Here is a 26,770-nt window from a genome sequence, read left to right as displayed (position 1 = left end):
AGACTGCACATATTTGCAGCTACAAGTTATATGCAAGTTATCCAATATCCACAGTTATGAAGAAAATTATCATTATTCATAACAAAAAATTATGTTAACTCTAGTCAATTTCATTTCTGTTAGTCTCTGCACATGTATTGCATTCATAGACTTTAAACTGTATAGGTCTCCTAATGATATGCATGTGCATTATAATTTGCTTTCTCTTGTTTATTTGCTCATTACTCGGGTGATGTTTCCTTTCTGGAGAGCGTGGTTTGCATGACGACTGTTTTTGCTAATCCACTTCAGTGGACCTCTGGGACTGATGGTAGTTCTGTATACTGTGCATGAGGGGAGATCATTTCTTCTGATCTGCTATCTATAGTCAAGACAGCACAGCTTCTCAATGGTTGTTGTGATATAGACATTTGTGTTCACTGTGTACGATTGAGGAGACAACTGCTCTACATAGGTTCCAAGTTACCACTGGCCTTTCATTGAGAGCATAGAGTATTTGATTTGATTTATTATTGTCACATGTACCTAGGTGCAGTGAAAAGTTTTGTTTTGCGTGCAGTGCAGGCCGATCATACCATATAAAGTGCATAAAGGTAATAGAACAGAGCAAGGAATCCAATGTTAGGGCTGCAGAGAAGATGCACAAGGAGCGAGGTCAACATTAAATTTGAAATTTGAGAGGTCCATTCTGAAGTCTAATAACAGTGGGGAATAAACTGTTCTTGAAGCTGTTGGTGGGTGTATTTAAGCTTTTGTATCTTCTGCCTAATGGAAGTGGTTGGAAGGGATTATAACCAGACTGGAAGGCATCTTTGGTTATGTTGGCTGACTTTCCGAGGCAGTAGAAGTATAGATAGAATCAATGGATGGAAGGTTGGCTTGCGTGATGGATTGGGCTATGTTCACAACTCTCTGAAGTTTCTCATGGTCCTGGGCAGAGCAGTTGCCATAACAAGCTGTGATGCATCTGGATAGAATGCTTTCTATGGTGCATCTATAAAAATTGGTAAGAGTCTTTACAGACAGGCCAAATTTCCTTAACCTCCTGAGGAAGTAGAAGCATTGTTGTGCTTTCTTCACCATAACATCAACATGGGTGAGCGCACTATTTGCAATATGACTGGTCCTCCAATGCTGAGCTTTGGCAATAACTTCACAGTTGTTATCAAAATGAAATTTTGCTTTCTGTCATTTCACCTTGATTTTCTCACTTATGCCTGTTAATACTTCTAGCTTAATTAGTGTTTTGGTTTTGGAAGGATAGTTTGGGTGCGGCCTGACCCCTAGTCTTTGGATTAGGTTGCATTATATGCCTTCAGTAGATTTATGCCTCCACTCAAGGATTGCCTTGTAACAAGTTTGTTTGATTTTCTGTCTGATCCCTTTGGCAATTTTTCAGTGCTGCCTCTGTCTTCCAGTTTGACTGGAGATAGTATAGAGATGACGTATGGTGTTAAATTTTCCAATCCTTTGTGAAGCAGCTAAACTCTTTACTCTTGACTGGAGGGCAATTATCATTCATCACAATGTCCAGAATGCCATGATGACTGAGATGTGCTTTCAAACATTCTACAGACTCACTGGTACTCATTGATGTCACCTGGCCTACAGTCATTGAATAATAAGTGATGGTGACAAGATAATCAGTTATTGTAAAACTGAAGAGGTCAACTTGAAGCTTCATCCATTGTCTGTCTTGGATTTAACATATCTTAAGCAGCTCTTTAGCTTGCTTAGCTTGGTATTCGTTAAAATCACTGTGTTTGTTAATCTCATTGCTCATGTTTACCAATAGACCACTTCTCTTGTCTTTCTCAGACTAGACTCAATTCCTTGAAGACTTGGCTGGATATGCTTCCGTACCTCTTGTGTAATCTTCTTAGGGACGTGACTATTTCCTTTGTATAAGAAGCCATCATGGGCTATCCCTGTATGCCTAATACTATTTTTAGAGCATTAGCTATGTCCTGATGCTTTCAGTCCACTCTTTCATCACTATGTCCTATGGCACTTGGAGAGTAGCTTTTTATTGCATAGTTTGCTTGTCTTGAGTAAGATGAGTGTCTTTCAGATTCAGTAGCTGGGTTGATGACTTTCGGAGCACATCAAGCAAAGCACATCATCTCTTCAAATTCAGAAGATTTCACACTCTGTCTTGGAATTCTCAACATTCTTCAAGGGGACTGGTGCTCTTGACAGTATGTTAGCAATGCACATTGCTTGTATCTCACAGCTTGATGATGTCTGTGTAAATGAATTAACATTCTTTGTTTCTATCTGCTTTAAAGCATCTGCAATTTGCGGTAATTGCTTTGAAGTGTCTTTGTGGTAGGACTCCATTGTCACTTTGTCTCTCTAAAATAGGTATTGATTAAAAGCAAAAGCATTAGCCAAACACACACTCAATCTGAATGTACTCAGTTTCTATTAATGCCCCGAATGCAGTTGCATCGGGTTATCCTTGCTGCATAAAGTTTGCTGCAAGTCTTGTTTTTCTGACATTACACTGGAGGGTGACTTTATCTTTGGCATTTCAGTACCTTACCACAGGCGTTGTTGTCATTAGTTATTTGATTCTGGTAAAGCGTGCTTTTTCCCCTAATTCCACGGCATATTCTTGGTAGCGAAGCTGTGTAGAGGTTCACACTCTATAATGTCAAATTAGACAAGGATTGTGCTGAATAGTTTACAAAACTCACAAATCGTTTCATTGCTTTCACAACTATCAGTCATTCCATCTCTTCCACAGCTCTCACCTTGTTGAGATCTTGGTGAAGTCCTTTTATACTGTCAGTAATGACTTACGTACATAATTTCAGACAACTTCAATTCCATTTTTTTTCTTGTTGAGCTCCCAGATCATCTGGCAATCTCACTGTAGCAGTTGCCCTAAATTCTAATTGCTGATTGCTGACTTCTTGCATTGTATTTCCAAATCCACAGACTTGTAAAGCATCCATTATATCCTTTCACTCTGGGAAGATCACAGTCTACCTAATGCTGTCAATGTTGACAGTCTTCCAGAGCAGTGGATTGTGGCATTTGTAAGCATTGGTATCTCCTGACCAGCATCTGGAATGCAGGTGGAGAACTGCTGCTTTCATCCAGCCTCACTTGTCAATAACTATCCTTCACATCAAGGATAATAAAGACCTCTCATCTCAGCAATTTTTGGCAAAATTTCTTCATTGGTTTGTATGAGGTAATAAGATCTCTTCAAAACTTTGTGAGATCCATTGGATCTATGCATACTCTCAGTTTTCCAAGTTTTTATTATACTGCACTGCTAATACAGTTTGTAGGAGTTGTCACTTTTTGATTTACACCTCCTTTACTGGCTGTTCTATCTTGTATTTCAGGCTGGACTTCAGGGAAATTGGAACTCTCTTGGCAGATGCTGCATTGGTCTCACCTTCCCATTCAGTTCTAGATATTCACCAGGAAGACATCCAAGATCTGTAAAAACATTAATGTAATCTGCTAGGAATTGTTTGGCAATCAGTTGCTTCATTGCCTGTAACATGCTGCAGATCTCTTCTGGCACTTGTAAGGTTACTATTTTTTTTAAACTAACAACCACCACCAGTAAAAACACCTGTGTATCCAATTGAGTATTTACCAGCAAAGCCCATTATGGACAATGCAACATGCAAGGTTACTAGTCCAAGCTTTCAACTTGCTTCAGCTGACATGGGTAGATTTTACTTAATCTTAGCAATCTTAAATTCCAGATGTTCAGTTATCCCATTCCAATGGGCTGTAACAGTACTTAATTTGTCCTCTTGGAATGAATATTGTTCAATCAAACTCAATTTTGAAGACTTTGTTTTTGTGTCACCACCTTGAATAAGAGAAAATCTAGCTATTTCCCTGTACAGGACAAAGCAGCCTGATTGATTAGCATTCCATCCACCATCTTGACCATTATCTCTACCACCCATAAAATCACGACGTATAGAAGGAGAATTAGGCCATTCAGCCCATCGAGTCTGCTCCATTGTTCGATTGTGGCTGATATGTTTGTCAAACCCATTCTCCTGCTTTGAGTTCCACAGATTTGCCACCCTCTGGCTGACAAAATTCCTCCTCATCTCAGTTGTAAAGAATTGTCCCTTCATTCTGAGAATGCACCTTTGGCTCCTGGTCTCTCCTGCTACTTGGAACATGGAGAAGATGTTTAATCTATCCATGTCTCTCAGTATTCTGTCAGTTTCAATGAGATTTCCTTTCATCCATCTAAACTCCATGAAGTACAGATCCACAGTCCTCAACGACAACCCCTTCATGCCCACCTTATTCAAAACCCCCCCAACACACACACACACCTGTGCATACTCATGACAAGGGTGGAATAGCCATTGGGAACACCATCACATGCAGGTTTCCTTCCAAGACACATACTATCCCAATGGAATATTCCTGCTGTTCTTTTACTGTTCCTGGGTTAAAAACTTGGAACTCCCTTCTTAAAAGCACTAAGTATACACACAACAGTTCAAGAAGGCAGCTCACTAGCACCAGTGGCTCAAGGGCAATTGGATGTGCAATAAATGTTGGATTTGTCAGAGACATCCATATCTTGAGACTGAATTTTTAAAACCTCTTACTCTTAAGTTCATAGAACCAAACCTGATACAAACATATCTTTTCCATGTAATTCCCTTAAGTTAAATGTACAGCATAATTACACATTTGAACAAAATCAGTGTTGAAAACAGAGGAGCTTTTCCTTTTTCAGACCATATTGTAGATTTTGAGGACTGCTGCTGTTTCAGGCTTTATAGTAAACATACTGAACTGCTTTGATGTTTGAGTAATGGTCATTCACAATGTCTTCCCCTATTTAAATTTAAATTATTGAACTTTAAAAAATAAAACTTCTTTCAATTAAGAAAAAAGCATTTAAAACTTGTTTCTTCATTTAATGCTAATGCAAGGAATCTTAAATTGATTTTATTTTCATTTTTGTGCCGTTCCTCCTCTACATTGTTCACATTTGTACATTTTGGGTTTTCATAAAATACCAATGTTAGAGCATTGGCACCGGCTAAGCACATTGAGTTGGCAGTATTTCATGTAATTTGAGATTGGTGCGCAAATCTTGAAGAAGCTCATGATCATATTATGCCAGCATGATTTACTTACAATAAGAGCACTTTAAAATTAAATTTTTAATTTCAATTTCTTCCGTTCCTTTTACTTTAAATTGGCATAATGAAAGGCTGCAATCTCAGACTACATTTTTGGAGCAGGTCTGTAAACAGGTGCGGGGATTGCCCCTATTCAGCCAGATCCAGACATTTTCTAATCCACCTGTTCAGAGAGATGTTATGACACATCTGTGGAGCAGATGGGACTTGAATTTGGGCCTCCTGGCTCAGAGGAAGAACACTACCACTGTGATAGTGACCATCTCCAACAGAAGAAGAAACCCATCACCCTATGACATTCAGTGACATGACTATTGCTGAATCCCCTACTGTCAACACGCTGGCCAGAAACTGAGTAGAGAGCAGGTCAGAAGCTAGGCATCTGCAGCGAGTAACTTGTCTCCTGAATCCCCACAGCCTGTCCACCATCTACAAGTTGCATGTCAGGGGTGTGATGGAAGACTTCCCAATTGCCTAGATGAGTCTATCTTCAACAAAATTCAACAAACTTGACACCATCCAGGACAAAGTATCCCTCTCAATTGGCACTATATGCACAAACATTTGCCACTGATGAACAGTAGTAGCAGAATGTACCATCTACAATTGATGAACACAGATCACCATCAACGTTTCAAGGTCATCTAGGCCTGGGCAATAATTGCTGGCCCAGTCGATGAAGCTAACATCTTGTGAATGATTTTTTAAAAGAAGTACAGACTTAACAAAGGCAAAGGATAGCCATGATGAGCAATACCAGGTCTAGCCCAGAAGGCTTAGATGCAGTGCAGTAAAAGGTGCAGAGATATTTCATGAGTACTCAAGATCAATGAATGTACTTTCAAAAACCAATTTCCAACAACTGCACCACTAGTCTCACTCACTCCTCGATGCACCACATCCATCTTTCACCAATAAATAAACTGTACTAATCACAACTCATACCTAACATAACCTTACTTCATCCTCATACACTTAGTCTTCTGCAAGACTCATGCTCACATCTTTCAGCTTGCACTCACTGTTTGCTAGTCAACCATGACAACCACATCACCCAAACACATTGGGCCACTACCTGCTTTTTTGCAAGGCAAGATGACACATGACCACAGGCATCAGCACCTGACCGTTGGCAGATCCTTAATGTCCTTAATCTGACAAAGGAAGTTGTGGACAATTATAGCAGCTATGGTTGAAGCTGTGGCAGGGCTAGAATCATCATTGTACTGTCAAGCATATATTTAAAGATTATGGTGTCCTTAATACTTAAACCTGCTCACATTCATCTCTCACTTATCATCTTTCACTTTATTCCCATTTACAAAGCATAGATAGTATAAGCATGCACCTGTTACGTTCTCTCCTTCCTTTGTGCCTTTTTGTTTTCAGATACCCAGTGGTGGAAGAACAGAAGGATAGCCATGAAAAAGAAACACTTGTCACTCACTTTCAGTCACCAGCTGAGATATTGACATCTATGAATTTTACAAGATATCAGGCAGGGTTCTGGACGAAGCACGAGTACTGTGTTGTCAGGGCAATGGACAAGGGTAGTGCAAGTTCATGGGTTTTGCTGCAGAGGACTAGGATGGCAAGTTCAATGGGACTGCCGAAAGAAGAAGCCTAATCAGTTTGCACAATGAAATGCTTGCTGCATTGGAAAACCTAACAGAAAACTTGCATTTGTTGTTCCGTATCATGGAAGAATCTGGAACCAGCTGGGCACAGGGTGTGCATATAAGGTGGAAGGTGGAAGTGGTGGTCAATTCCATTAGCAGACTTGTGAACCCAATGATTACACAGTGCCTGATATCCGATGTCTTGGCTTCCACTGCAGCAACAAATTGTACTGATTCATTGATATTAATGTATTAATTTTTCTAATCTATCCACACCATACTGAGACAGTCACGACCTAGTTGGGCTGGTCATGTAGCTAGAATGTCTGATGCTTGCTTACCAATATGAATTTTCTATGGAGAGCCTGAGTCTCTGGTGTACTGATCATAGAATCCCTACAGTGTGGAAACAGGCCATTTGGCCCAGCAAGTGTACACTAATTCTCTGAGGAGCCACCCAGACTCATCCCCCTACCTTATCCCTGTAACCCTGCATTTCCCATGGCTAATCCACCTAACCTACACATCCCTGGACACTATGGACGATTTAGCATGGCCAATCCAACTAACTTGTGTGTCTTTGGACTATGGGAGGAAACCAGAGCACCCAGAGGAAACCCACGCAGACCCAGGCAGAACATGCTAACTCCACACAGACAGTTGTCTGAGGCTGGAATTGAGCTCAGGTCCTTGGTACTGAGCCAGTAGTGCTAACCACTGCGCCACCTTTCCGCCCCTGTTATGGTGATTAAAGGAACCATAATGGGACTGTCCAAAAGCTTTACTTAGGAATTTTGATGTTGACTTTGAGTTATGGAAGAAGTTCAACCACGATCATTACACTGGACGTAACCACGTTACAAACAGTACAGCTTCCTTTGAAAGTAAGTGTTTGTCAGAGACACAGAAAATGCAAGGAGAGAAGGTCCCAGTTGAGCAACTCAACATCTATCGTATCCTGTCATGGTTGTAGTGGAACCTTCCGGGCGCAGATCAGCCTTAGCAGTTATGTACACACCCACTGAAACCGTACTAAACACCCCAGATGATTAATATCGTAACCTTCAGTTTGAGGGACAGAGAGACATCCAAAGTGCCTTTACAGGTGTATTATAAAACAGATTTTGACACTGATCCACATAAGATGTTATCAGGGTGGATGACCAAAATTCTCAATCAAAGAGGTATGCTCTGAGAAGCGTCTTGAAGGAAGGAAAGATGGACATTTAGAGATGAGGTTCCAGTGTTTAGGGCCCTGACAGTTGAAGGCTGTGGAGAACAAATTAAAATCAGAGTTTTCAAAAGGCCACAATTAGATGAGCACAGATGTTTTGGAGCTGTAAGAGATGACTAAAAAATAGGGAAGGATTTGAAAACAAGCATGAGAATTTTAAAATCAAGACATGTTTGCCTGGGAGCCAATGTAAATCAGAGAACACAGGAGTGATGGGTGAGTAGAACTTGGTGTGAGTGAAGACAGTGTTAGGTTGTTGCAGTGTGAATTCAGTTTCCCTCATGTGTGCTCTGCGCTGCTGTCATGCAAGCTCATCTTATCTTGGAAGGCCACAATGTTTTCATGCCAACTGAGTTTGCTGCTACACAAACTTCAAACTTGTTACCATTGCAGCTACGGAAATAATTATAAAGGTGTTTGCAGCATGCCACAACAGTTCAATAATCTATTCTCCAACTTGTTATGATTGATGCACTGCTTGTGGGAATGACAGTGACTGTGGAGGATTAACCTAATGTCTTCTCTCCTTAGATAAGCTTTATCTCCCATTACTGCCCATCCACCAGTGCCATTGCTATTGCCTGCCATCTGTAGTACAGACTGATTTTGCCCATGCTGAGATGGTGCAGTTCAAAGCTGAGATTTCTAGGGTCAGGGCTGCATCAGATGATCCTGCAAGGCCATCTGCTGTCTCTCACACTGAAAGCCAGAAATCTTCAGGTCCATCTATTTTGCAACCATAACGGCGGCACTGCATAAGGTAACTACAGAAAGAAACATACAAATTGGGAAACAAGAATGATTATTTCATGTTTGTAAGCATAGTTTGACTTAATATGTTTGATTTGAAGTGTTTTTCTGCTGGCTTTTATTATTATTGTGGCAAAAGAATGCCCTGATACAGAGGGAAGGTAAGATGTAGTCTGTTGTTGAATGAGAAATTGGAGTTAAGTATTGGAGTGAATGAGTCAATCACAGACAGCCTGGTCAAAAAGGAGCTGTGTTGGCTGCCACCACCTTTACCTCTATTTCTCCTCCTCACAAGGACTGGACCCTCATGGTAGCAAGTTTGTTACTTGTTATTTGAGCTCTTGATACCTGCTTTTCCTGGTACTGCAGGGCTCCTCCACAGCAATCCAAATGCCTGGTGTACTGTCTGAGCATTTCCGTGATAGGTTTTGCTGTGTCACATTGTGAGTGGCAGCATGGCTTTAATATATGTGCATGCATTTTGCCAACCTGTGCATAAATTTGCACACTGGAGTCATGAGCCATATCCCAAAGGAAAGCTGTGTCCATCAAAACCATTCTCTTGATTGTTGTTGTAGTTCAAAAGCAGATGTCATAGCAGTCTGTCGAATGAAAGAAGCATGATAGCTGCCAAGATATTGAACACTGAGCTGCACAATATGATACGTATCAGCTGCATGTTGAAGGAGTCCCTTCCTATCCACATGGCTTTTGAATGTATGCATATATACATGCATGCTGCCAATGTATATATGGGTTTCACATTGCGATCATGAGTCAAATAATAGCCTAGATTCACTAGTGACCTCAAAGTTGACATATGGCGTCTCCAAAACAAGATGCTTGCAGTCAGTGGCACTGTACTATGTAGAAGCCTGCAATTCTTGTAAAGCCACAGCTTACTTTACCACCTTATTTCTGGCAAGTAAGAATGAAACATATTCAGCCTTTTTAGGCTACGATCCTTTGTGACATATCTTGTACAATTTAGAATAACAACTGGGAGATGTTGGACTTGTCACCTAATGAAGCCTGGAAGGAGTCAGATGCATAAACCATTATAGCCATTATCATCATCACAGCAACTAGCAATGCTGTTCTCAGCCTGCTTTATGGTTGCAGCAGATGATGTATTTCTGTGAGGTCCCCTCAAGCAGAGATGTTTAATACAATATTTTTTTGCTGAGATTCCAGGAGGAGAATTGCTCCTTGGAAATCTTGGATGGATATGGTCTCATGCTGAGAGTCAACTTTGTTTCTTCTTGTAGCTCTTCTGCCTTTTCTTCTTCCAGCTCCTCTTTCTCTTTCAATTGTTCTTCATTTTTTCCTTCCAGCTCTTCTTCCTCTTTTAGCTCTTCCTCCTCCTAGCAGCTTGTCCTACTTTGTGCCATCCCTGCTTATTTGCCCTGTAGTACAGGGGAAGTATATTCCATTACACTCATGTCTGGAAGCAGGTAATGTTTATATAATCTTTGAAATCAGGACAAATCCTTCAATTCATACTCCATGACTCCTCCCTGTAGACAAGGAATTTTAAAAATCTTTTGGAAACACCAAATATTTCTACAATAATACATCAGCCAATGAGCTGCCGAACACATTTTTTTAAGCATTGGCATTAACTTTCACAGGTCCAGAATTGCAGTTCTGGTTTCAAGTCATGACCTGGTTATTCTGTATACTTTTGGTGAATGCCATCTGTACTCGCACTTTGTTCTCAGCATAATGGAGGGCAACATGGCTTGCATTTCAAAGAGTGCACATTCTGATTTTGTAACATCCTCTGCTCAGAAGCAAGATGCTGGAAGCCAGGTACATCAACTTGGAGACAAAATAACATTTGCAGAGCTAATGGGTGCTAAAAAGTGGAATTCTTAGAAAGAACACCTGAATTATGTTGTAAACTTAACTTGATGTAGTTGTATTTCCTCTACCCTTTTCTCTCTTGCCAGTTAATTTACAATGTCAAGCGAGTGCAAATATGAATATCTTGTCAGGCAATAGCTGAAGTATTCTGTCTTACAATAGTAACTACAATTCAAACATACTTCATTGGCTGTAAACTGCTTTTGGACATCCTGAAGTTGTGAAAGATGTTCAGGAAAATGAGCTTTTCATTTTTAAAAAAATCTCCTTTGCATATTTTGGATAGGATTCCAAGGGATAAGAGAAAACTTACTAGAGAATGATTGTTACCAGTGGATGGATGAATGACAGACTAGGTAAGGACTGGAGTAGAGTTTTCTCCTTAGAGTCGAGAAGGTTAAGGGGAGATTCGATTGAAGTACTAAAAATCTGAAGGTTTTGATAGAGAATTTTTTAAAAATTGTTTCCATTCGCTGAAGGGCTAGTCATCAGTGGACCCATATTTCAGATGATTAGGAAAGGAACCAGAAGAGACGTAAGGAAACCTTTCTTTTCTTATAGAACATCTGGAATTGACTGACTGTTAGGGTGATGGAGGCAGATTGAATAATTTTCTGAAGGGAATTACATAAATACTTGATGTAGAAATAACAACAGGGCTACAAGAAAGAGCAAAAGCATGGGACTAACCGAATAGTTTGCTTAGAGCCAGCATAGACACTATGGACCAAATGGGCCCATTATGTGCTTTTTTTAAAATGATTGTGTAATGTTTTACTGCATCTAATGTGAGAGTTCTCAGCCTTTTTTGCATCCGAAGCACCACACCTCCAGCCCTTTCTCATGTTAAAAAAATTACAAACGCCTCTAACACATAGTAACACTCTACGTTTGGCCTCTAAAGCATCTCAGTTTTAATTACTGTACCATTGACAACTATTCTTTCAGCTCCCTAGGCTCTAAGATCTGGAACTCTCATCTTTAAATCTCTTTGCCTGACTATTTTTTTCTTTCTTTAAGATGTACATTATTATCTACCTCTTTGACCAAGACTTTGGACATCTCCTCTAATGTTGTCTTACATTGTTGAGTGCTATAATTTGTTCTTGATACCTTTGTGAAGTGCCTAGGAAGTTTTGTTAAGTTAGCCATCTGCTGGACAAAGCAAAGAATTATTAGATCCTGCTGTCCTCTGCTATAATTTCTCTTTTCCACTATAAACTATCTTAATAAATCTCTTTTGCCTTACCTCTTCTGTCATCAACCCTAACTAATAAAGGACTTCTTTGTCACCAAGATTGACACCATAAGCTCAGCTGCCTCAGGCACTTCCCTCCATTCGCCTAATTTGCCAAACAAATTTTCTATTGATTCTCCCTTGTTAACCTGTATTCTCAGTAAACTAGTGATCACCTAACTTCCTTTCCTGGACCACAGTTGATATTTTTTATGATACCCTGATTTGAACGACCGACCCCTACACATTGTATCCTGTGTGACAGCTAATCTGCCTTAATATCACCATTGAGAAATATTATTTGATATTGCTCTTGTGAAATGCCATTGGACATTCTACTACATTAAAGCTACTATATAAATACAATTATTATTGAGAAAGTAATTAGGATGGAAAAACTGCTAAAGTCTTCTTCGTGAACCCTCATGTAAATTTCATATTTAATGATATGTTGATCGTCGATGCCTCTAATGTCCTTATAGTCATTCATCATGTTGAAAGCATCCCTTATTTGTTTTTGTATGTAATGCATTCAACCTTTGTCCTTACAGCTTACAGTGCAGGTCATTCCAGGAATTTGATGGACCCATACCTAATCCAGAGTCATATGACTTCCCATTACAATAGAATCCTCTCTGCCAAAGGTAACATGTATTGTACTGTGTTGTATGTCTGTATGGCTGTTAAGAATTTCAATTCCTCAGAATTCCTATAATATAATTACTCTCTTAGCTAATTTTGCAGGTATTTAGCACACTGGAGAATATAGTTTGTGCAAAATGAACTAGGTAATTTTCTCATTGTTGTGAGAAATGGGCAATACACTCACAATTGTTGTTTTGGTCTCCTTGCAATGAAGTAGGGATTCAAAGGGTGATTAACAGTTTGATAGGCCACAACATGCAAAATGGCCAAACCATGGCTTACAAGGGAAGTTAAAGGTAGTGTTAGATGCAAAAAAAGAGGCAGACAAATCGGCAAGAAAAATACAATAGACCTGAGGATTGGGAAAATTGTACAAGTCAGCAAAGAAGGATCAAGGGATTGATAAAGAAGGGGAAAATAAGGTTTGATAGTTAGCTTGTGGGGAACGTAAGAACTGACTGTAAATGTTTCTGTAGGTATATAAAGAGAAAAATATTAGTGAAAACTAATGTAGATTCCTTACAGTCAGAAACAGGAATAGGGAACAAAGCAATGGCTGATGAACTTGAATTCTGACTTCACTTCAGTCTTCACAAATGAGGACATAAATAATGTACCAGAAATGATGAGAAACAGAGAGTGTAGTGAGAGAGAGGAACTGAAGCAAATCTGTATTAACAGTGAAGTGGTTTTGAAGAAATTAATTGGTTGATAAATCCCCAGAGCCTGATAATCTACATCCCATAATACTTAAGGAAGTGACCCTAGAAGTAGTGAATGCATTGGTGGTCATCTTCCAAGATTCTTTAGACTTTAGAACAGTTCCTACAGAATGGAGGGTAGCTAATGTAATCCCACCATTTAAAAAGGTAGATAGAGAAAAAACATGGAATTATAGACCAGTGAGTCTGGTGTTGATAGAAGGTACTAGAATCCATTATCAAGGATTTTATAGCAGACGCTTAGGATACAGTGGTAGAATTAGTCACAGTTAGCATGGATTTACAAAAGGGAAATTATGCTTGAATAATCTATCGGAATTCTTCAAGGATGCAACAAATAGAGTTGATCATGAGGAACCAATGGATGTGGTTTATTTGAACTTTCAGAAGGCTTTCAACAAAGTCCCGCATAAGAGAGTAATGTGTATAGTTAAAGTGCATGGGATTGTAGTAGTGTATTGAGATGGATAGAAAATTGGTTAGCAGACAGGAAACAAAGAATAGAAATAAATGGGTCTTTTTCTGAATGGCAGGCAGTGAGTAGTGGGGTACTGCAGGGATTGGTACTAGGATTTCAGCTACTCACAATATATCTTAATTAATTAAATGAAGGAGCTAAATGCAATGTCTCAAAATTTGCAGGAGACACAAAGCTGGTTGGAAGGCTGAACTGTGAGGAGGATGCAGAGATGTTGCAGTGTGATTGGTTGGGCTCAGTGAGTGGGCAAATGCATGGCAGATGCAGTATAATGTGGATAAACATGAGGTTATCCATTTTGATAGCACAAATAAGATGGTGGATTATTATTTGAATGGCTGTTTAAGTTTAAATTGAGAGAGGGTTATGTTTCACAAGACCTGGGTGTCCTCGTGCAGCAGGCAGTAAAGGAATGCTATATGTTGGCCTTTGTAGCAAGAGGATTTGAGTACAGGAGCAGGGATATCTTGCTGCAATTATACTGGACATTGGTGAGGCCACTCCTGGAATTTTCTCTGCACTTTGGTTTCTGTATCTGAGAAAGAATGTTTTTGCTATATAGGCAGTGCAGCGAAGGTTGAGCAATTTGATTCCTGGGATGACAGGATTGAAGTTCGAGAAGTTGAGTCAGTTAAGATTGTATTCACTGGAGTTTAGAAGAATGAGAGAGGAATCTCATAGAAACCTATAAAATTCTAATAGGACTGGACAGTTAGATGTAGGAAGGATGTTCCCGGTGGTGGGGAAGCCCAGAGCCAGGGGTTATAGTTTAAGGATATGGATTAAACCTTTTAGGACTGAGGTGAGGAGAAAATTATTCAACCAGAGAATAGTGAACCTGTGGAATTCGCTATCACGGAAAGTGGTTGATGCTGAAAACTTATGTGTTTTCAAGAGGGAGGTAAATATAGCTGTTGTGGCTTAGGGGATCAAGGGATATGAGGGGAGGTGGGATTAGGGTTTTCAGCTTGTTGATCAGCTGCCATCATATTGAATGGTGGACCAGGTTCAAGGGGTCAAATAGCCTACACCTGCACCTTTCTTCTGTATTTTTATGAATATTTCATCCATGCGTAATTATCTTTATGTTAGCCAATAGGATGGTTAGTTATACAGTCGAAGGTTTATTGACTCTCAAATTCATGCAGTAGAAATGCACCCATCCACACCTATTGGAGAAATTGTCTCAGCTGACTCCAACCCAGAATTCAGATTTGGAGACCTGCTTTCCATAGACGTCTTTACGTGTACCTTCTCACTCAGAGGCAAAAATGCAGTCTCAAAGCTGAAAGTTATAATCTAGATTAATTGTTATGACAGGAGAATTTTTTCCAACCATCCTGTCAATTACATTTGGAAGGAGGTTTTATTGGCAATTAAGTGAGTCCAAATTATGTCCTAAAGTCCTGCTGGTATGAGCGAATACTTGCAAGCACGCATTTTTTTATGGCAGATGACGTGCTTGAACTCCTATCTGGTAGGAAAACTGAAATATAAAGAGAAAATGATAGAAATCAGTGAATAAATAAACAAAGTTAATGTTGTTACACGCCAGAATGTCAAGTGAAGGATAGAACTGGAGCCTAACCTTTACATGTTTTTCTGAGCATTTATTCACAGAGACAAACGGGATAACCAGCCACCTCTTCACCCAACAGCTACAGTTTCAGTCCGTTCCTATTTATAGTTACACAAATGAACCACCTGTTAATGTTGTCCATCTTTATGCAATTAAACATAATTAATACATGTTGCATTTTGATAACTTTTCTGTGGACTGGTAATGCTTAGAGATGCAGGTTCTGAAATTATTCAATCTAGGAAGGTATGAAGTACTTAATCAAGAGATAAAGTGATGCCCCTTGAGCTTCTGCTGAGCTTTGTTGAAACGATATACAAGAACAGCAGAACTTCTTTAAAGAGGACATTCCCAGAAAGGAAGTGACAGTGAATTAAAAGAAACAAAAACATAAATTGCTGGAGGAACTCAGCAGATCTGGCAGCATCTGTGAAAAACACTAATTAAACACGAATTCAAAGTAAATATTGTTGATACTGGAAATATGAAATAAAAAAAACAAGAATGTTGGAAATACTCAGCAAATCAGACATCTCTGCTGTAGAAACATGCAAGCAGATGAATGCATGTGGGATAAAAGAACCTGCCACATGGATTAAATAAGGAGGCTTATGTAATTAAAACCTAAATGGCAACATACAATAGTTGTGCAAATGGCCTTTTTTGGTAGTTCTATATAATTCTAAGATGTTGCTACTGAAAGTGTATTCAATCTCTTTTAAAAGTTAATTGTACTACTTATCCTTTCAGCTACAGTGGATTGTTCTGTTCCAAAAAGCATGCTGTTAAGCGTAAAATGTAAGTAATTCATTTGTTGTAAGGAAAGTCAGGAAAGCATGTAACATAGGATCTATGGTAACTAGAAATGTTTGAATATTTTAAGGAAAATAGCGATGTTAGGCTACTTTTTTCTAGGAATTGGAATATGCAGAAGTTAAGCTGTTGCAGTTTATGGCAACAAATTAAACAAGATTGTGTTGAAACTTGATTTTGGTTATAATGCAAACTAAATGGTAGTGAACCATCTGCCCACTATATGCATCAGATATTCAGTTATATTGCAATTAATAGAATTAATTTAAGAAAATACATGTAAAGGTGTTGAGCCAATACAATACTGTTTATTTGCACCACTGCCCAAGACCAATTTCTATCCCTGGATCACTTGCTCTGACAAAATTACCTGCTCAGCAATGCTTAAATTTCTTCTGAAATTGTTGTCAAATTCACTTGTGTAGGAATTGCCTTTTGTGCATGCCATCAAATATAGACCTTGAATTTCAAAAGAAATCAGAATATCCAATAAATCCTGTTTATTTTGGCTGCACATACTAATTCTGTTTACTAGTGCAAATATGATGCCATACCAACACTGCCACAGTGACAGCTAAGACCAATAAATGAAAGTGGTCTCTCTATGAGATGAAAAAGCCAGGTTGAAGCATAATTTGGCAGACTTAGTGCTTCATATTTTATTCTAAATTCACATCTTGAAGCAAACATGAAAATATAGTAAAGCATTAATCTAATTTTAAATTGCTTCTTTTGTTCTTAAGACAAAGACCAACTGAAGAAGCACAATCTACAAACTAAATACAAAAAAGGAGTCATCCCTACAAGATCAGAATCTTGGTCTAGCTCTGGTAGCAGTGGAAGGTTAACTGTAACAGAATCTATCCAGGTATGTTTACTTTTGATAAATGTGAACATATCTTCAGAGTTATAACATTTTACTTACAGTTCATTAGACATCACTATAGAACTTAAAGTCTTTAGTCAATTACTGACACATCTTGAGCTCACCAAAATCTGTTTGCATTATATAATTAGAAGTTAGAAGACAGATTTTGTAAAATTAAAAATAGCCTGTGGTGCTGTTGTCCAAAATCTTCATCCCACCATACCTCTTCAATCTCTGCAAGTTCGGCAATTCTGACATTTCAGAGGCTTCCTTGTTGAAGTTGGCATCATCGGAACAAATGCGACGGAAACGGAGGAACTGGGAGAATGCACCTGGGGACCCTGCAGCCTTCTGGACTCAATATCAAGTTCAATAACTTTAGGGCCTAAGCTCTCCCATGTCCTTACCTCAACCCCCACAACCAGGCCTTGATATCACATAGTCCACTATTACACGCCATCCATTGTTAGCCACTAACAGTCCCGATTATTAGTTATTCACCCTCCTAGCCAGATCACTATCTACTTTTTTGTCTGCCTAACTGCTCTTCTCTCTCTTTGGGCTCTATCTCCACCTATCATTTCCTCCTTACTCCCTCCCCCCCCACCCTAGCTTCTGCATATAAATCAACATTTTCCATGGACTATCGTACTTGAAGAAACCACTTCATCAACACATTCTCAAAGGTAGTTCAGAATTGGCAACAAATACAGGACGTGCTGGCAAGTGCCTGCGCCTGAGGACAAATTTTTTTAACATCCTGCAGAAATTTCCTGCTTTTGATCATATTTCTAAGTACCGAATAGTACTTCTTTGCAATGAATGTGATTTTTAAAACTCTATTCTGGGACAAAAATTGTTGTTTAACAGTCAGTTCAGATAGTCTGCAAGATTTTTGCTGGTTGAAGAAGTGATATATTGTGATGAAAGTTATGAAGCTGTGAATGGAATTACAATTAGCAATGATAATTATTTTTCCTTTCAGGAGAAGGTACCTTGCCACATTTAGTAAGTTTTCTTTCTTGGGCGATGTACTTCACTTTTCAGCAGAGTTCCTGAACTAAACCAATTGGGTGTCAAATATACTTGACCATTAAGCCAGCGTCTTGCCATAACTCCAGGGGAAGTTCAGCAGAATGAATTGCATTTATTAATTTAACATGGCAGAATCCTGTGACATCCTATACTACGGTTTGAAAATCTTTCATGATCTTCCCAATTGTTAACACTTATATAATTTTATTTACTACTTCACTCAATATTTTTGTTACACAAGGCCTTTTCCTAATCAGCTCCTTTACCCAACTATAGAAAGAATATCAACTTCCTGTCTTGAAATTAACTGGTACTTACAGTGAGTGTGTTCCACAATCTTGAACACAGTCATAAACTGCTCAAGTTAAACAGAAGTGTTCCATTGAGGTAACTTATAAACTAATTCTGATTAGCAGTGATATACACTGTCGTAGATTCATAGATTCATGCAGCACAGCCCATCAGCTTACCAAGTCTGCGCAGACGTATCTTCACTAATCCTACTTTTCAGCACTTGGCCCAACACCTTGAATGTTATGACATTTCAAATGCTCATCCATGTACTTCTTAAAGGTGTGAGGATTCCTGCTTCTACCACCTTCCCAGGTATTGAAAATTCCCACCATCCTCTGGGTAGAAGAAAGTTTCCTCAAATCCCCTCCAAACCTCCTGCCTTCCACATTAAAATTATGTCCCTTTGTTTTTGACCCTTAAACTAAAGGGAAAAGCTGCTTCCTATCCAGCCTGTCCACGCCTGTCATAATCTTATATGTCTCAGTCAGGTCCCACCCCCTGCCTTCTCTGTTCTAAAGAAAACAATCTGACCCTATCCAGACTCTCTTCATAACTAAAATGCTCCAACCCTTCTGCACCTCTTCCAGCATCATCCAGCAGATCTGAAATTTTGTTTCATTTAAAATGTAATTGCATTCTTCCCATCCTCACACCAGTTCTGTGCATTCATCTTGATAGGATTCAGATCTGCTGCACCACCACTTTTGATCCTCTTTCATTGCAAGAAAGTTGGTACAGCATCCAACTTGGAAGACCTCCAATTTGCTCACTATTAGGAAGACAAAAGGTCATTGTCTTCCTGCAAAAACCTTGCTATTTATTCTCAAGCAGGATGCCAACACCAAACTCATCTACCCCATTTGTTAATATTCTGTAACATCTGTTCTTTCCATGACATCTTGGTCCACTCCGCTGTCACTCCTAACACTTCTTCACTTTTGTATGGCAATCATGGAAAGTGTAACACTTGTCCTCTATTTTCACTGTCCAAGGCCCTAACCACGCCTTCCAGGTGATTAACTTGTACTTATTTCAATCTAGTCTACTATATTTGCTGTTCATTATGTGGTCTTTTCTGTATGGTGAGACAAAATTTAGACAGGGTGGCAGCTTTATAGAGCACCTGCTCTCTGTCAATAAAAATAACCCTGACCTTTCAGTTGTTTGCCATTTCAATCCACCATCTTGCCCCCATACTAACATCACAGTGAAGCACATTGCAAGCTGGAGAAACAGCACCTCATTTTCCGCTGAAGCAATTTACAGCCTTAAGGACTGAACGTTGAGTTCAAAAACCTCAATGTATGAACACCATCGTCCATTTGGTTACAACCCTCAATGGCTGGCCTAAGTAATTTCACCAGGTTTGCATACGACACAAAGCTGGGTGCGAGGGTGTACTGTGAGGAGGATACAGAGAAGGTTCCAAGTGATTTGGATAATTGGAGTAAGTGGGCAAATGCATGTCAGATCAAGTATAATGTGGATAAATGTGAAGTTGTCCACGTTGGTAGAAAAACAGGAAGACAGATTATCTGAATGGTAATAGATTGGGAAAAGGGGAGGTGCAACAAGACCTGGGTGTCCTTGTACGCCAGTCACTGAAAGTAAGCATGCAGATGCAGCAGGTGGTGAAGAGGCAAACAATATGTTGGCTTTCATAATGAGATGATTCAAGTACAGGAGCAGGGATGTCTTGGTGCAATTGTGCATTGCCATGGTGACACCATAGTTGGAGTATTTGTGCAGATTTAGTCTCCTTATCAAAGGAAGGATCTTCTGGCTATGGACGTAGCACAACAAAGGTATACCAGACATCCTGAGGTGGCAGAACCGATATATGAAGAGAGTCAGGATCAGTTACAACTATATTCAGTTGAGTTTAAAAGAATAACAGGGTAATCTCATTGATTCCTATAAAATTCTGTTGTTAAATGCAAAAGAGTGCAGGAAAGTTTTGCCAGGGTTGGGGAGTTTGAGCCACAGTCAGAGGCTGAATAGGTTGGGGCTATTTTCCCTGGAGTGCCAGGGACTGAGGGGTGACCTTAAAGAGATTTATAAAATCATGAGGGGCATGGATAGGGTGAATGGCCAAAGTCTTTTTTCCAGGGTAGGGGAGGGCCAAAACTAGAGGGAAAAGGTTTAAGGCGAGAGAGGAAAGATAATAAAGGGGCCTAAGGGGTAACTTTTCCATGCAGAGGGTGGTGTGTGTATGGAATGAGCTGCCTGAGGAAGTGGTGAAGGCTGGTACATTTGTAAGGCATCAGGATGTGTATATGTGTATATCAAGGTACTACTCACAACTATTGGACAAAAACAGTGGAAAATAAGAGTAGGCAAATATGATCATGGCTCATCATCTAACACAGCACTCTGCTCCCACTCTCTCCCCATGTTTTTTGATCCCTTTGGCCCTAAGAGCCATATGTAACTCCTTCTTAAAAATGATTCAATATTTTGAAGGGATATGGGCCAAATGCTGGCAAATGAGACTAATTTAATTTAGGATATTTGGTCAGCGCAGACGAGTTGGACCGAAGGGTCTGTTTATGTACTGTAAAACTCTGACTCCATGAGGTAAGCAAAGAAGGGATGTTCCCAATGACTAGGGAGTCCAGAACCAGTGCTCATGGTGTAAAGATAAAGGGAAGGCCATTTAAGACTGAGATGAGAAATTTCTTCACCCAGAGTGGAGAGACTATGGAATTCTCTGCTACAGAAAACAGTTAAGGCCAAAATATTGAATCATTTTTAAGAAGGAGTTACATATGGCTCTTAGGGCCAAAGGGATCAAAAGACATGGGGAGAGAGTGGGAGCAGAGTGCTGTGTTAGATGATGAGCCATGATCATATTTGCCTACTCTTATTTTCCACTGTTTTTGTCCAATAGTTGTGAGTAGTACCTTGATTTCAATTAATTGACTGCTGAGAATATCGGTTCACATGAGATGCCCAGACCTACCCCTATTGTCTGTCTTTAAAGAAAAAATTCAAAGTGGACTGCTGGCCACTATGATTACTCTGCAGGTCTTTAACCTCCATTTGGACAGCAGTTCATTTCCCCAAGCAAAAGCTTTTCATGTGTTTCTCTATGGAACAGTGTCTCGGTTGCATTTCCAGTAACATATGGTAAATAAAAGTACAGCAATCTTTTTATTAACAGACTCCTATGGAACCAGGAGTGTGTCAGCTGATCAAATATTCTAATCAAGAGGTATGCATAACCGCAGTAAACCCTGACCAAGCGAAGCTTCAAGACATCAAAATCCCTCAAAAAATCTAATCAAAAACATCAACGCATCTCCTAAAATCAATGTAAAAACACATAGAATGTAATAGAAAGGTAATGCAGGGGGTATACACATCACTGTTATACTTTATTTAGAGCATAAATACTCGGACATTACGGTAGTTGATGGTACTTGAGGTATATAATTTTTACTAATTTATCAAGAGTGCTTGATAAGGTTGATAAGGTGTCAGTTAAAACAAAGTTTGTGGTTTCTATTTCTTTCTTGCCCACAACTTCTGCAATAAGTCATTTGCTTATAGGCATTGAAAATGTTAAAATCAATATCAGAAACTCAATATCAGAAACATCTTTAATCCTCCTATTTTGAAGGTATTGCATTTTGTCTTGAGCACTTACGACTGGACATCAGGTAACTGGGTAAAACTGTGCTCTTTGAAGTTACTTGGTGCCGAAATAGATGTTAGTACTAGCTCAGTGATCACATAAGGGAGTATTGACCATGACTGTTGCCAGAGTAATGTGTACCACAATCATAGAGTCATTGAGTCATAGAGATATACAGCACAGAAACAGACCCTTCAATCCAACTCAACCATGCCGACCAGATGTCCTATATAAATCTCGTCCCATTTGCCAGCACTTGACCCATATCCCTGTAAACTTTTCCTATTCATATACCCATCCAGATGCCTTTTAAATGTTGTAATTGTACCAGCTCATTCCATACATGCAACAAGCTCTGCATGAAAAAGTTGCCCTTAGGTCCCTTTTTAAATCTTCCACTCTTACCCTAAACCTATGCCCTCTAGTTTTGGACTCCCCCTATGGATAAGACCTTGCCTATTTACTCCATCCATGCCCCTCATGCTTTTATAAACCTCTATAAGGTCATCCCTCAGCCTTCAACGCTCTAGGGAAAATAGCCCCAGCGTCTCCCTATAGCTCAAGCCCTCCAACACTGGCAACATCCTTGTAAATCTTTTCTGAACCCTTTCAAGTTTCACGATATCTTTCCTATAGGAGGGAGACCAGGAATGCACCTAAAGTAGCCAAACCAATGTCCTGTACAGCTGCAACATGACCTCCCAACTCCTATACTCAATGCACCAACTAATAAAGGCAATAATACCAAACGCCTTCTTCACTATCCCATCTACTTGCACTCCAAGGTCTCTTTGTTCAGAAACAATCCCCAAGACCTGACCATTAAGTGTATAAGTCCTGCCCTGATTTGCCTTTCCAAAATGCAGCACTTCACATTTATCTAAATTAAATTCCATTTGCCACTCCTTGGCCCATTGGCCCATCTGATCAAGATTCCGTTGTACTCTGAGGTACCCTTCTTCACTGTCTCCTGCACCTCCAATTTTAGTATCATCTGCAAGCTTACTAACCATACCTCCTATGTTCACATCTGAACCATTTGTATAAATGGCAAAAAGCAGTGGACCCAGTACTGATCCTTGTGGCACCGCATGGGTCACAGGCCTCCAGTCTGAAAAGTAACCCTCCACTACCACCCTCTGTCTTCTACCTTTGAGCCAGTTCTGTATCCAAATGGCTAGTTCTCCCTGTATTCCATGTGATCTAACCTTGCTAACCAGTCTACCATGAGGAAACCCTGCCGAACGCCTTACTGAAGTTCCCTATAGATCCCATCCACCACTCTGCCCTTGTCAGTCCTCTTTGTTACTTCCTTATGTTTGAGTTAACTATGATGCTGATGCATGTTCCTTACACCTGCTAAAAAAATTTGATAAACATCTTAGTTGAAATTTTTCTTAATACTTCAGATATCAGTGTTGTCTCCACCTCTTATCACCATATAGTACATAGTTTTGACCTTGTTTAGTTTAAAACTGTTGAGAAAGCACAAGATTTAAATCATCTGGCATTAACTAAATATTCCTTTCATGATTAAAGCTTTTTCTTTGTAAGGTTTTGAATCGATGTCAGTGGACATTAAGTTTTATATGCCCACGGTGCTCTCTAGTTAAATATGATCAGTGTCTCATGTAAGCTTTAGTGCCTAATGAATGAGTAACTTAAGTAATTACTACCCAAGTATAACTGTTCGGTTGATTTGCTTTGCCATTTTTGAGGTGCAGGCATCTGAAAACATTATCCTGCAATCCTCTTCCATCAACAAACTTATATTTGCATGTTGCCATTTCGAATGGATGGATTTTAGGTGCTCTCTCCTGAAGCTATACATCTTCTAAGGGAAAACTGTATATGAGAAGTTATATTGTATAAAATCTCCTTATCATGAATCTTTAAATAGTTTCTAGTACAATGACTTGTTCCAATGCTTTAAAAATAACATTTTCACATATGCATTTTCATTTTGGTTAACAGAATCCTTCCATACTAGAACACAATGAGGATCCCAGAGAGCTAGCAAATGGTTCCATGACCCCTGAGCAAACTTTTGTCACTCCCAAAGGGAATTTTTCAGTGTTGACTTCCACTGCTGATATTAGTAATGAAACAACTCAGAAAAGCTTCAGTCGGTGCTACTCAGACCTGAGCTCCAGAATTTCTATGTCTCCCAGGCAATGTTATAGATCTTTCCACAGTTCATCATCTAGCTTTGCAAATAGCCAGCATTACAAATCATTTCAGGATGCACGCCAGAAGACATATAGTGGTGATATTTTGGAGAAACATGCCCATTGTTTTACAAGTGGGCAACAATTCACACCTCGCATTCTAAAGAAAGAAGCACAGTCTTCCTTGGCCCGTTACCGGTATTATACTCCTGTGAAGAAGAAAAAACTCTCAAAAAAGAAATGCATGACGCAGGAAACACAGACTGATTTCACGAGGTACTTTGAATTGCTAGAATGTATTTTTGTCTTGTGTTTCCAGAATTAATTCTCCATAGAATATCAGTGATTTTATCTGCCCAAATTTTCGTTATATTTGTAATATACCAATATACATGAAGTAACTCCTCTTGAGAGAAGTACTTTCAGCCAAAGTTCACCTTTAAATAGAACAAATAAAAATCGAAAAGCAATCTGCTCTGTATTGAGGTATGGGATCGGATTTTCGATAAGTGGCAATCATGTGCATTTTGCCACTCCACTCCTAAACAAGAGTCACACATTTCTGACTGGAAATTCTAGTCAGGTCTCATAGAGTCATACAGCATGAAACAGACCCTTTGGTCCAACTCGTCCATGCCGAACAGGTTTCCCAAACTGAACTAATCTCATTTGCCTGCATAAAAACTGAAAGAACTGCGGATGCTGTAAATCAGGAACAAAAACAGAAGTTGCTGGAAAAGCTGAGCAGGTCTGACAGCGTCTGTGAGGAAAAAATCAGAGCGAAGCTCCCTTTTTCACAGCAATCAATTACAGTAATCTATGATATAGAGGTTAGCATCACAGGCAGCCACTTTGACAAGTTTTTAGAATCATAGTATCCCTACAGTGTGGAAATAGGCCATTCGGCCCAACAAATCCACACTGACCCTCCGAACAGCATCCCACCCAGACCCATTCCCCCGCCCCTTCCCTGTAACCCTGCATTTCACTTAGTTAACACACCTAACCTACACATCATTTTCCTGGGTAGCTCCATCGGAGCCTGCTATGCTCAGGTTTCCACAAGGGCCCTATGCAAAACTCCCATCTACCCTGCAGAAATGACTGTAGCCTTTGGAAAATCCGGCCACGGTTGCTCATCAGAATGCATGAAGAGTGGTACCCTTCAGTATAAACTCAAATGCAATTTTACAGCATGAAGAATTGAGAGAAATATCATAAATTCATGTCAATTTTGTTTTTAACAATACTTTGATTGACTAACTCCAAAAATCTTTAAATTCAGTACTCAATCACTTTATATTCAGATTAGTGGAAAAACTTTTAGAGATGTTCTAACTGAATTTATGAATCATATTGTGCATGTCTAGTTACTCAGGTTTTAGTTCTGAACAATTTTTTGATTTTAAGTGAATTATGTATTGGCTTGATTGGAATTATATTTCAGCTTTAATTACTCCTTTTATAAATTATTTGCAACGCAGGTCAAATCACCTAATAGATCCGTGCCTTTGCTTGTGTTCCAGACGAGGATCATTCCACGCTTCTTCATCTAACCACATTATTATATCCTTATATTCTTTTTCTCCTTTGTATGCTTATTCCAACTTTCCCTAAAATATAAAAATTGAAAGAACTGCAGAAGCTGTAAATCAGGAACAAAAACAGAAGTTGCTAGAAAAGTTCAGCAGGTCTGGCAGCATCTGTGAAGTAAAAAAATCAGAGTTAACATTTCCGTTCTGGTGACCCTTTCTCAGAACCCACGCTGGCATCAGTAAAGACCCATCCCACTGGTGGTGCTTGAGTTTTGAAACCTGAAGCTCAAGCTTGTGCAGCCAGTGATTCTTGATCATGAGAAGTAACCAGGACTCCCCAAATGCCACAGGATGAGCATTCCACTTGGCCGAACTGTCTTGCCATGCCTTGACCTTAAAGGTTTGAGTTACTCACTTTAACTTTAGTTAGCTTTACTTGATTGAACACACTTTAACCTTGTTCTTGTGCAATTAACTATATAAACTGGAGATTAAAGTAGTAATTTTTCACCCTCATTCACAAATCAGCACAATCTCTGTGCCTATACATTCTTACTTTACTGCACTAGTTTAGAAATTTACATTTTCAAAAATTACTGGAATCCCTACAGTGTGGAAACCGGCTCTTTGGCCCAACAAGTCCACACCAACTCTCAGAGCATTCCACCCAGACCCATTCCCCCATAACCCACCTAATCTACACATCCCTGAACACTACGGGCAGTTTAGAATGGTCAATCCACCTACCTTGCACATCTTTGGACTGTGGGAGGAAACCCATGCAGACACGGGGAGAATGTGCAAACTCCACACAGACAGTTGCCCAAAGGTGGAATCGTACCTTGGACCCTGGCTCTGTGAGGCAGCAGTGCTAACCACTGAGCCACCATGCCGCCCAGAGTTGAAACACAGTCCCCAGCAGCAATTGGTCAACAACCAACCAACTCATGCATTCCCTATTTTGGAACTTTTTTTTACCAAACTCAGCTGTGCAGCCCAGAATGCATGTTCTCTTTTAGGTCTGAATCTTCTCGTCCTTGGAAGGTAATAGCATGTCACCCATCTCACCAAACTAACCCTCTTCAGTTGCTGCCTAAAAACTCTTGTTGAACTTTACTGAAATTACCAATCAGCAACAAT

General features: G+C 39.6%; 1 protein-coding gene across 1 annotated transcript in view; it reads left to right on the top strand.

The window, feature by feature from the left end:
- Window positions 1-26,770, top strand: part of LOC109923720 (spermatogenesis-associated protein 7 homolog) — a 53,408-nt gene that overhangs the window by 12,178 nt on the left and 14,460 nt on the right. The window contains exons 2-5 of the mRNA XM_048600174.1: window positions 12,408-12,500; window positions 16,031-16,078; window positions 16,837-16,961; window positions 23,902-24,371. Coding sequence (XP_048456131.1) covers window positions 12,408-12,500; window positions 16,031-16,078; window positions 16,837-16,961; window positions 23,902-24,371 — 736 coding nt within the window. The remainder of the gene's footprint in view (window positions 1-12,407; window positions 12,501-16,030; window positions 16,079-16,836; window positions 16,962-23,901; window positions 24,372-26,770) is intronic.

This window comes from Rhincodon typus, chromosome 8 (assembly GCF_021869965.1).
Source record: "Rhincodon typus isolate 14 chromosome 8, sRhiTyp1.1, whole genome shotgun sequence".
Lineage (NCBI taxonomy): Eukaryota > Metazoa > Chordata > Chondrichthyes > Orectolobiformes > Rhincodontidae > Rhincodon > Rhincodon typus.
The sequence above is the reverse complement of the archived record's forward strand: the minus strand, read 5'-3'. Positions and strand labels throughout refer to the sequence as shown.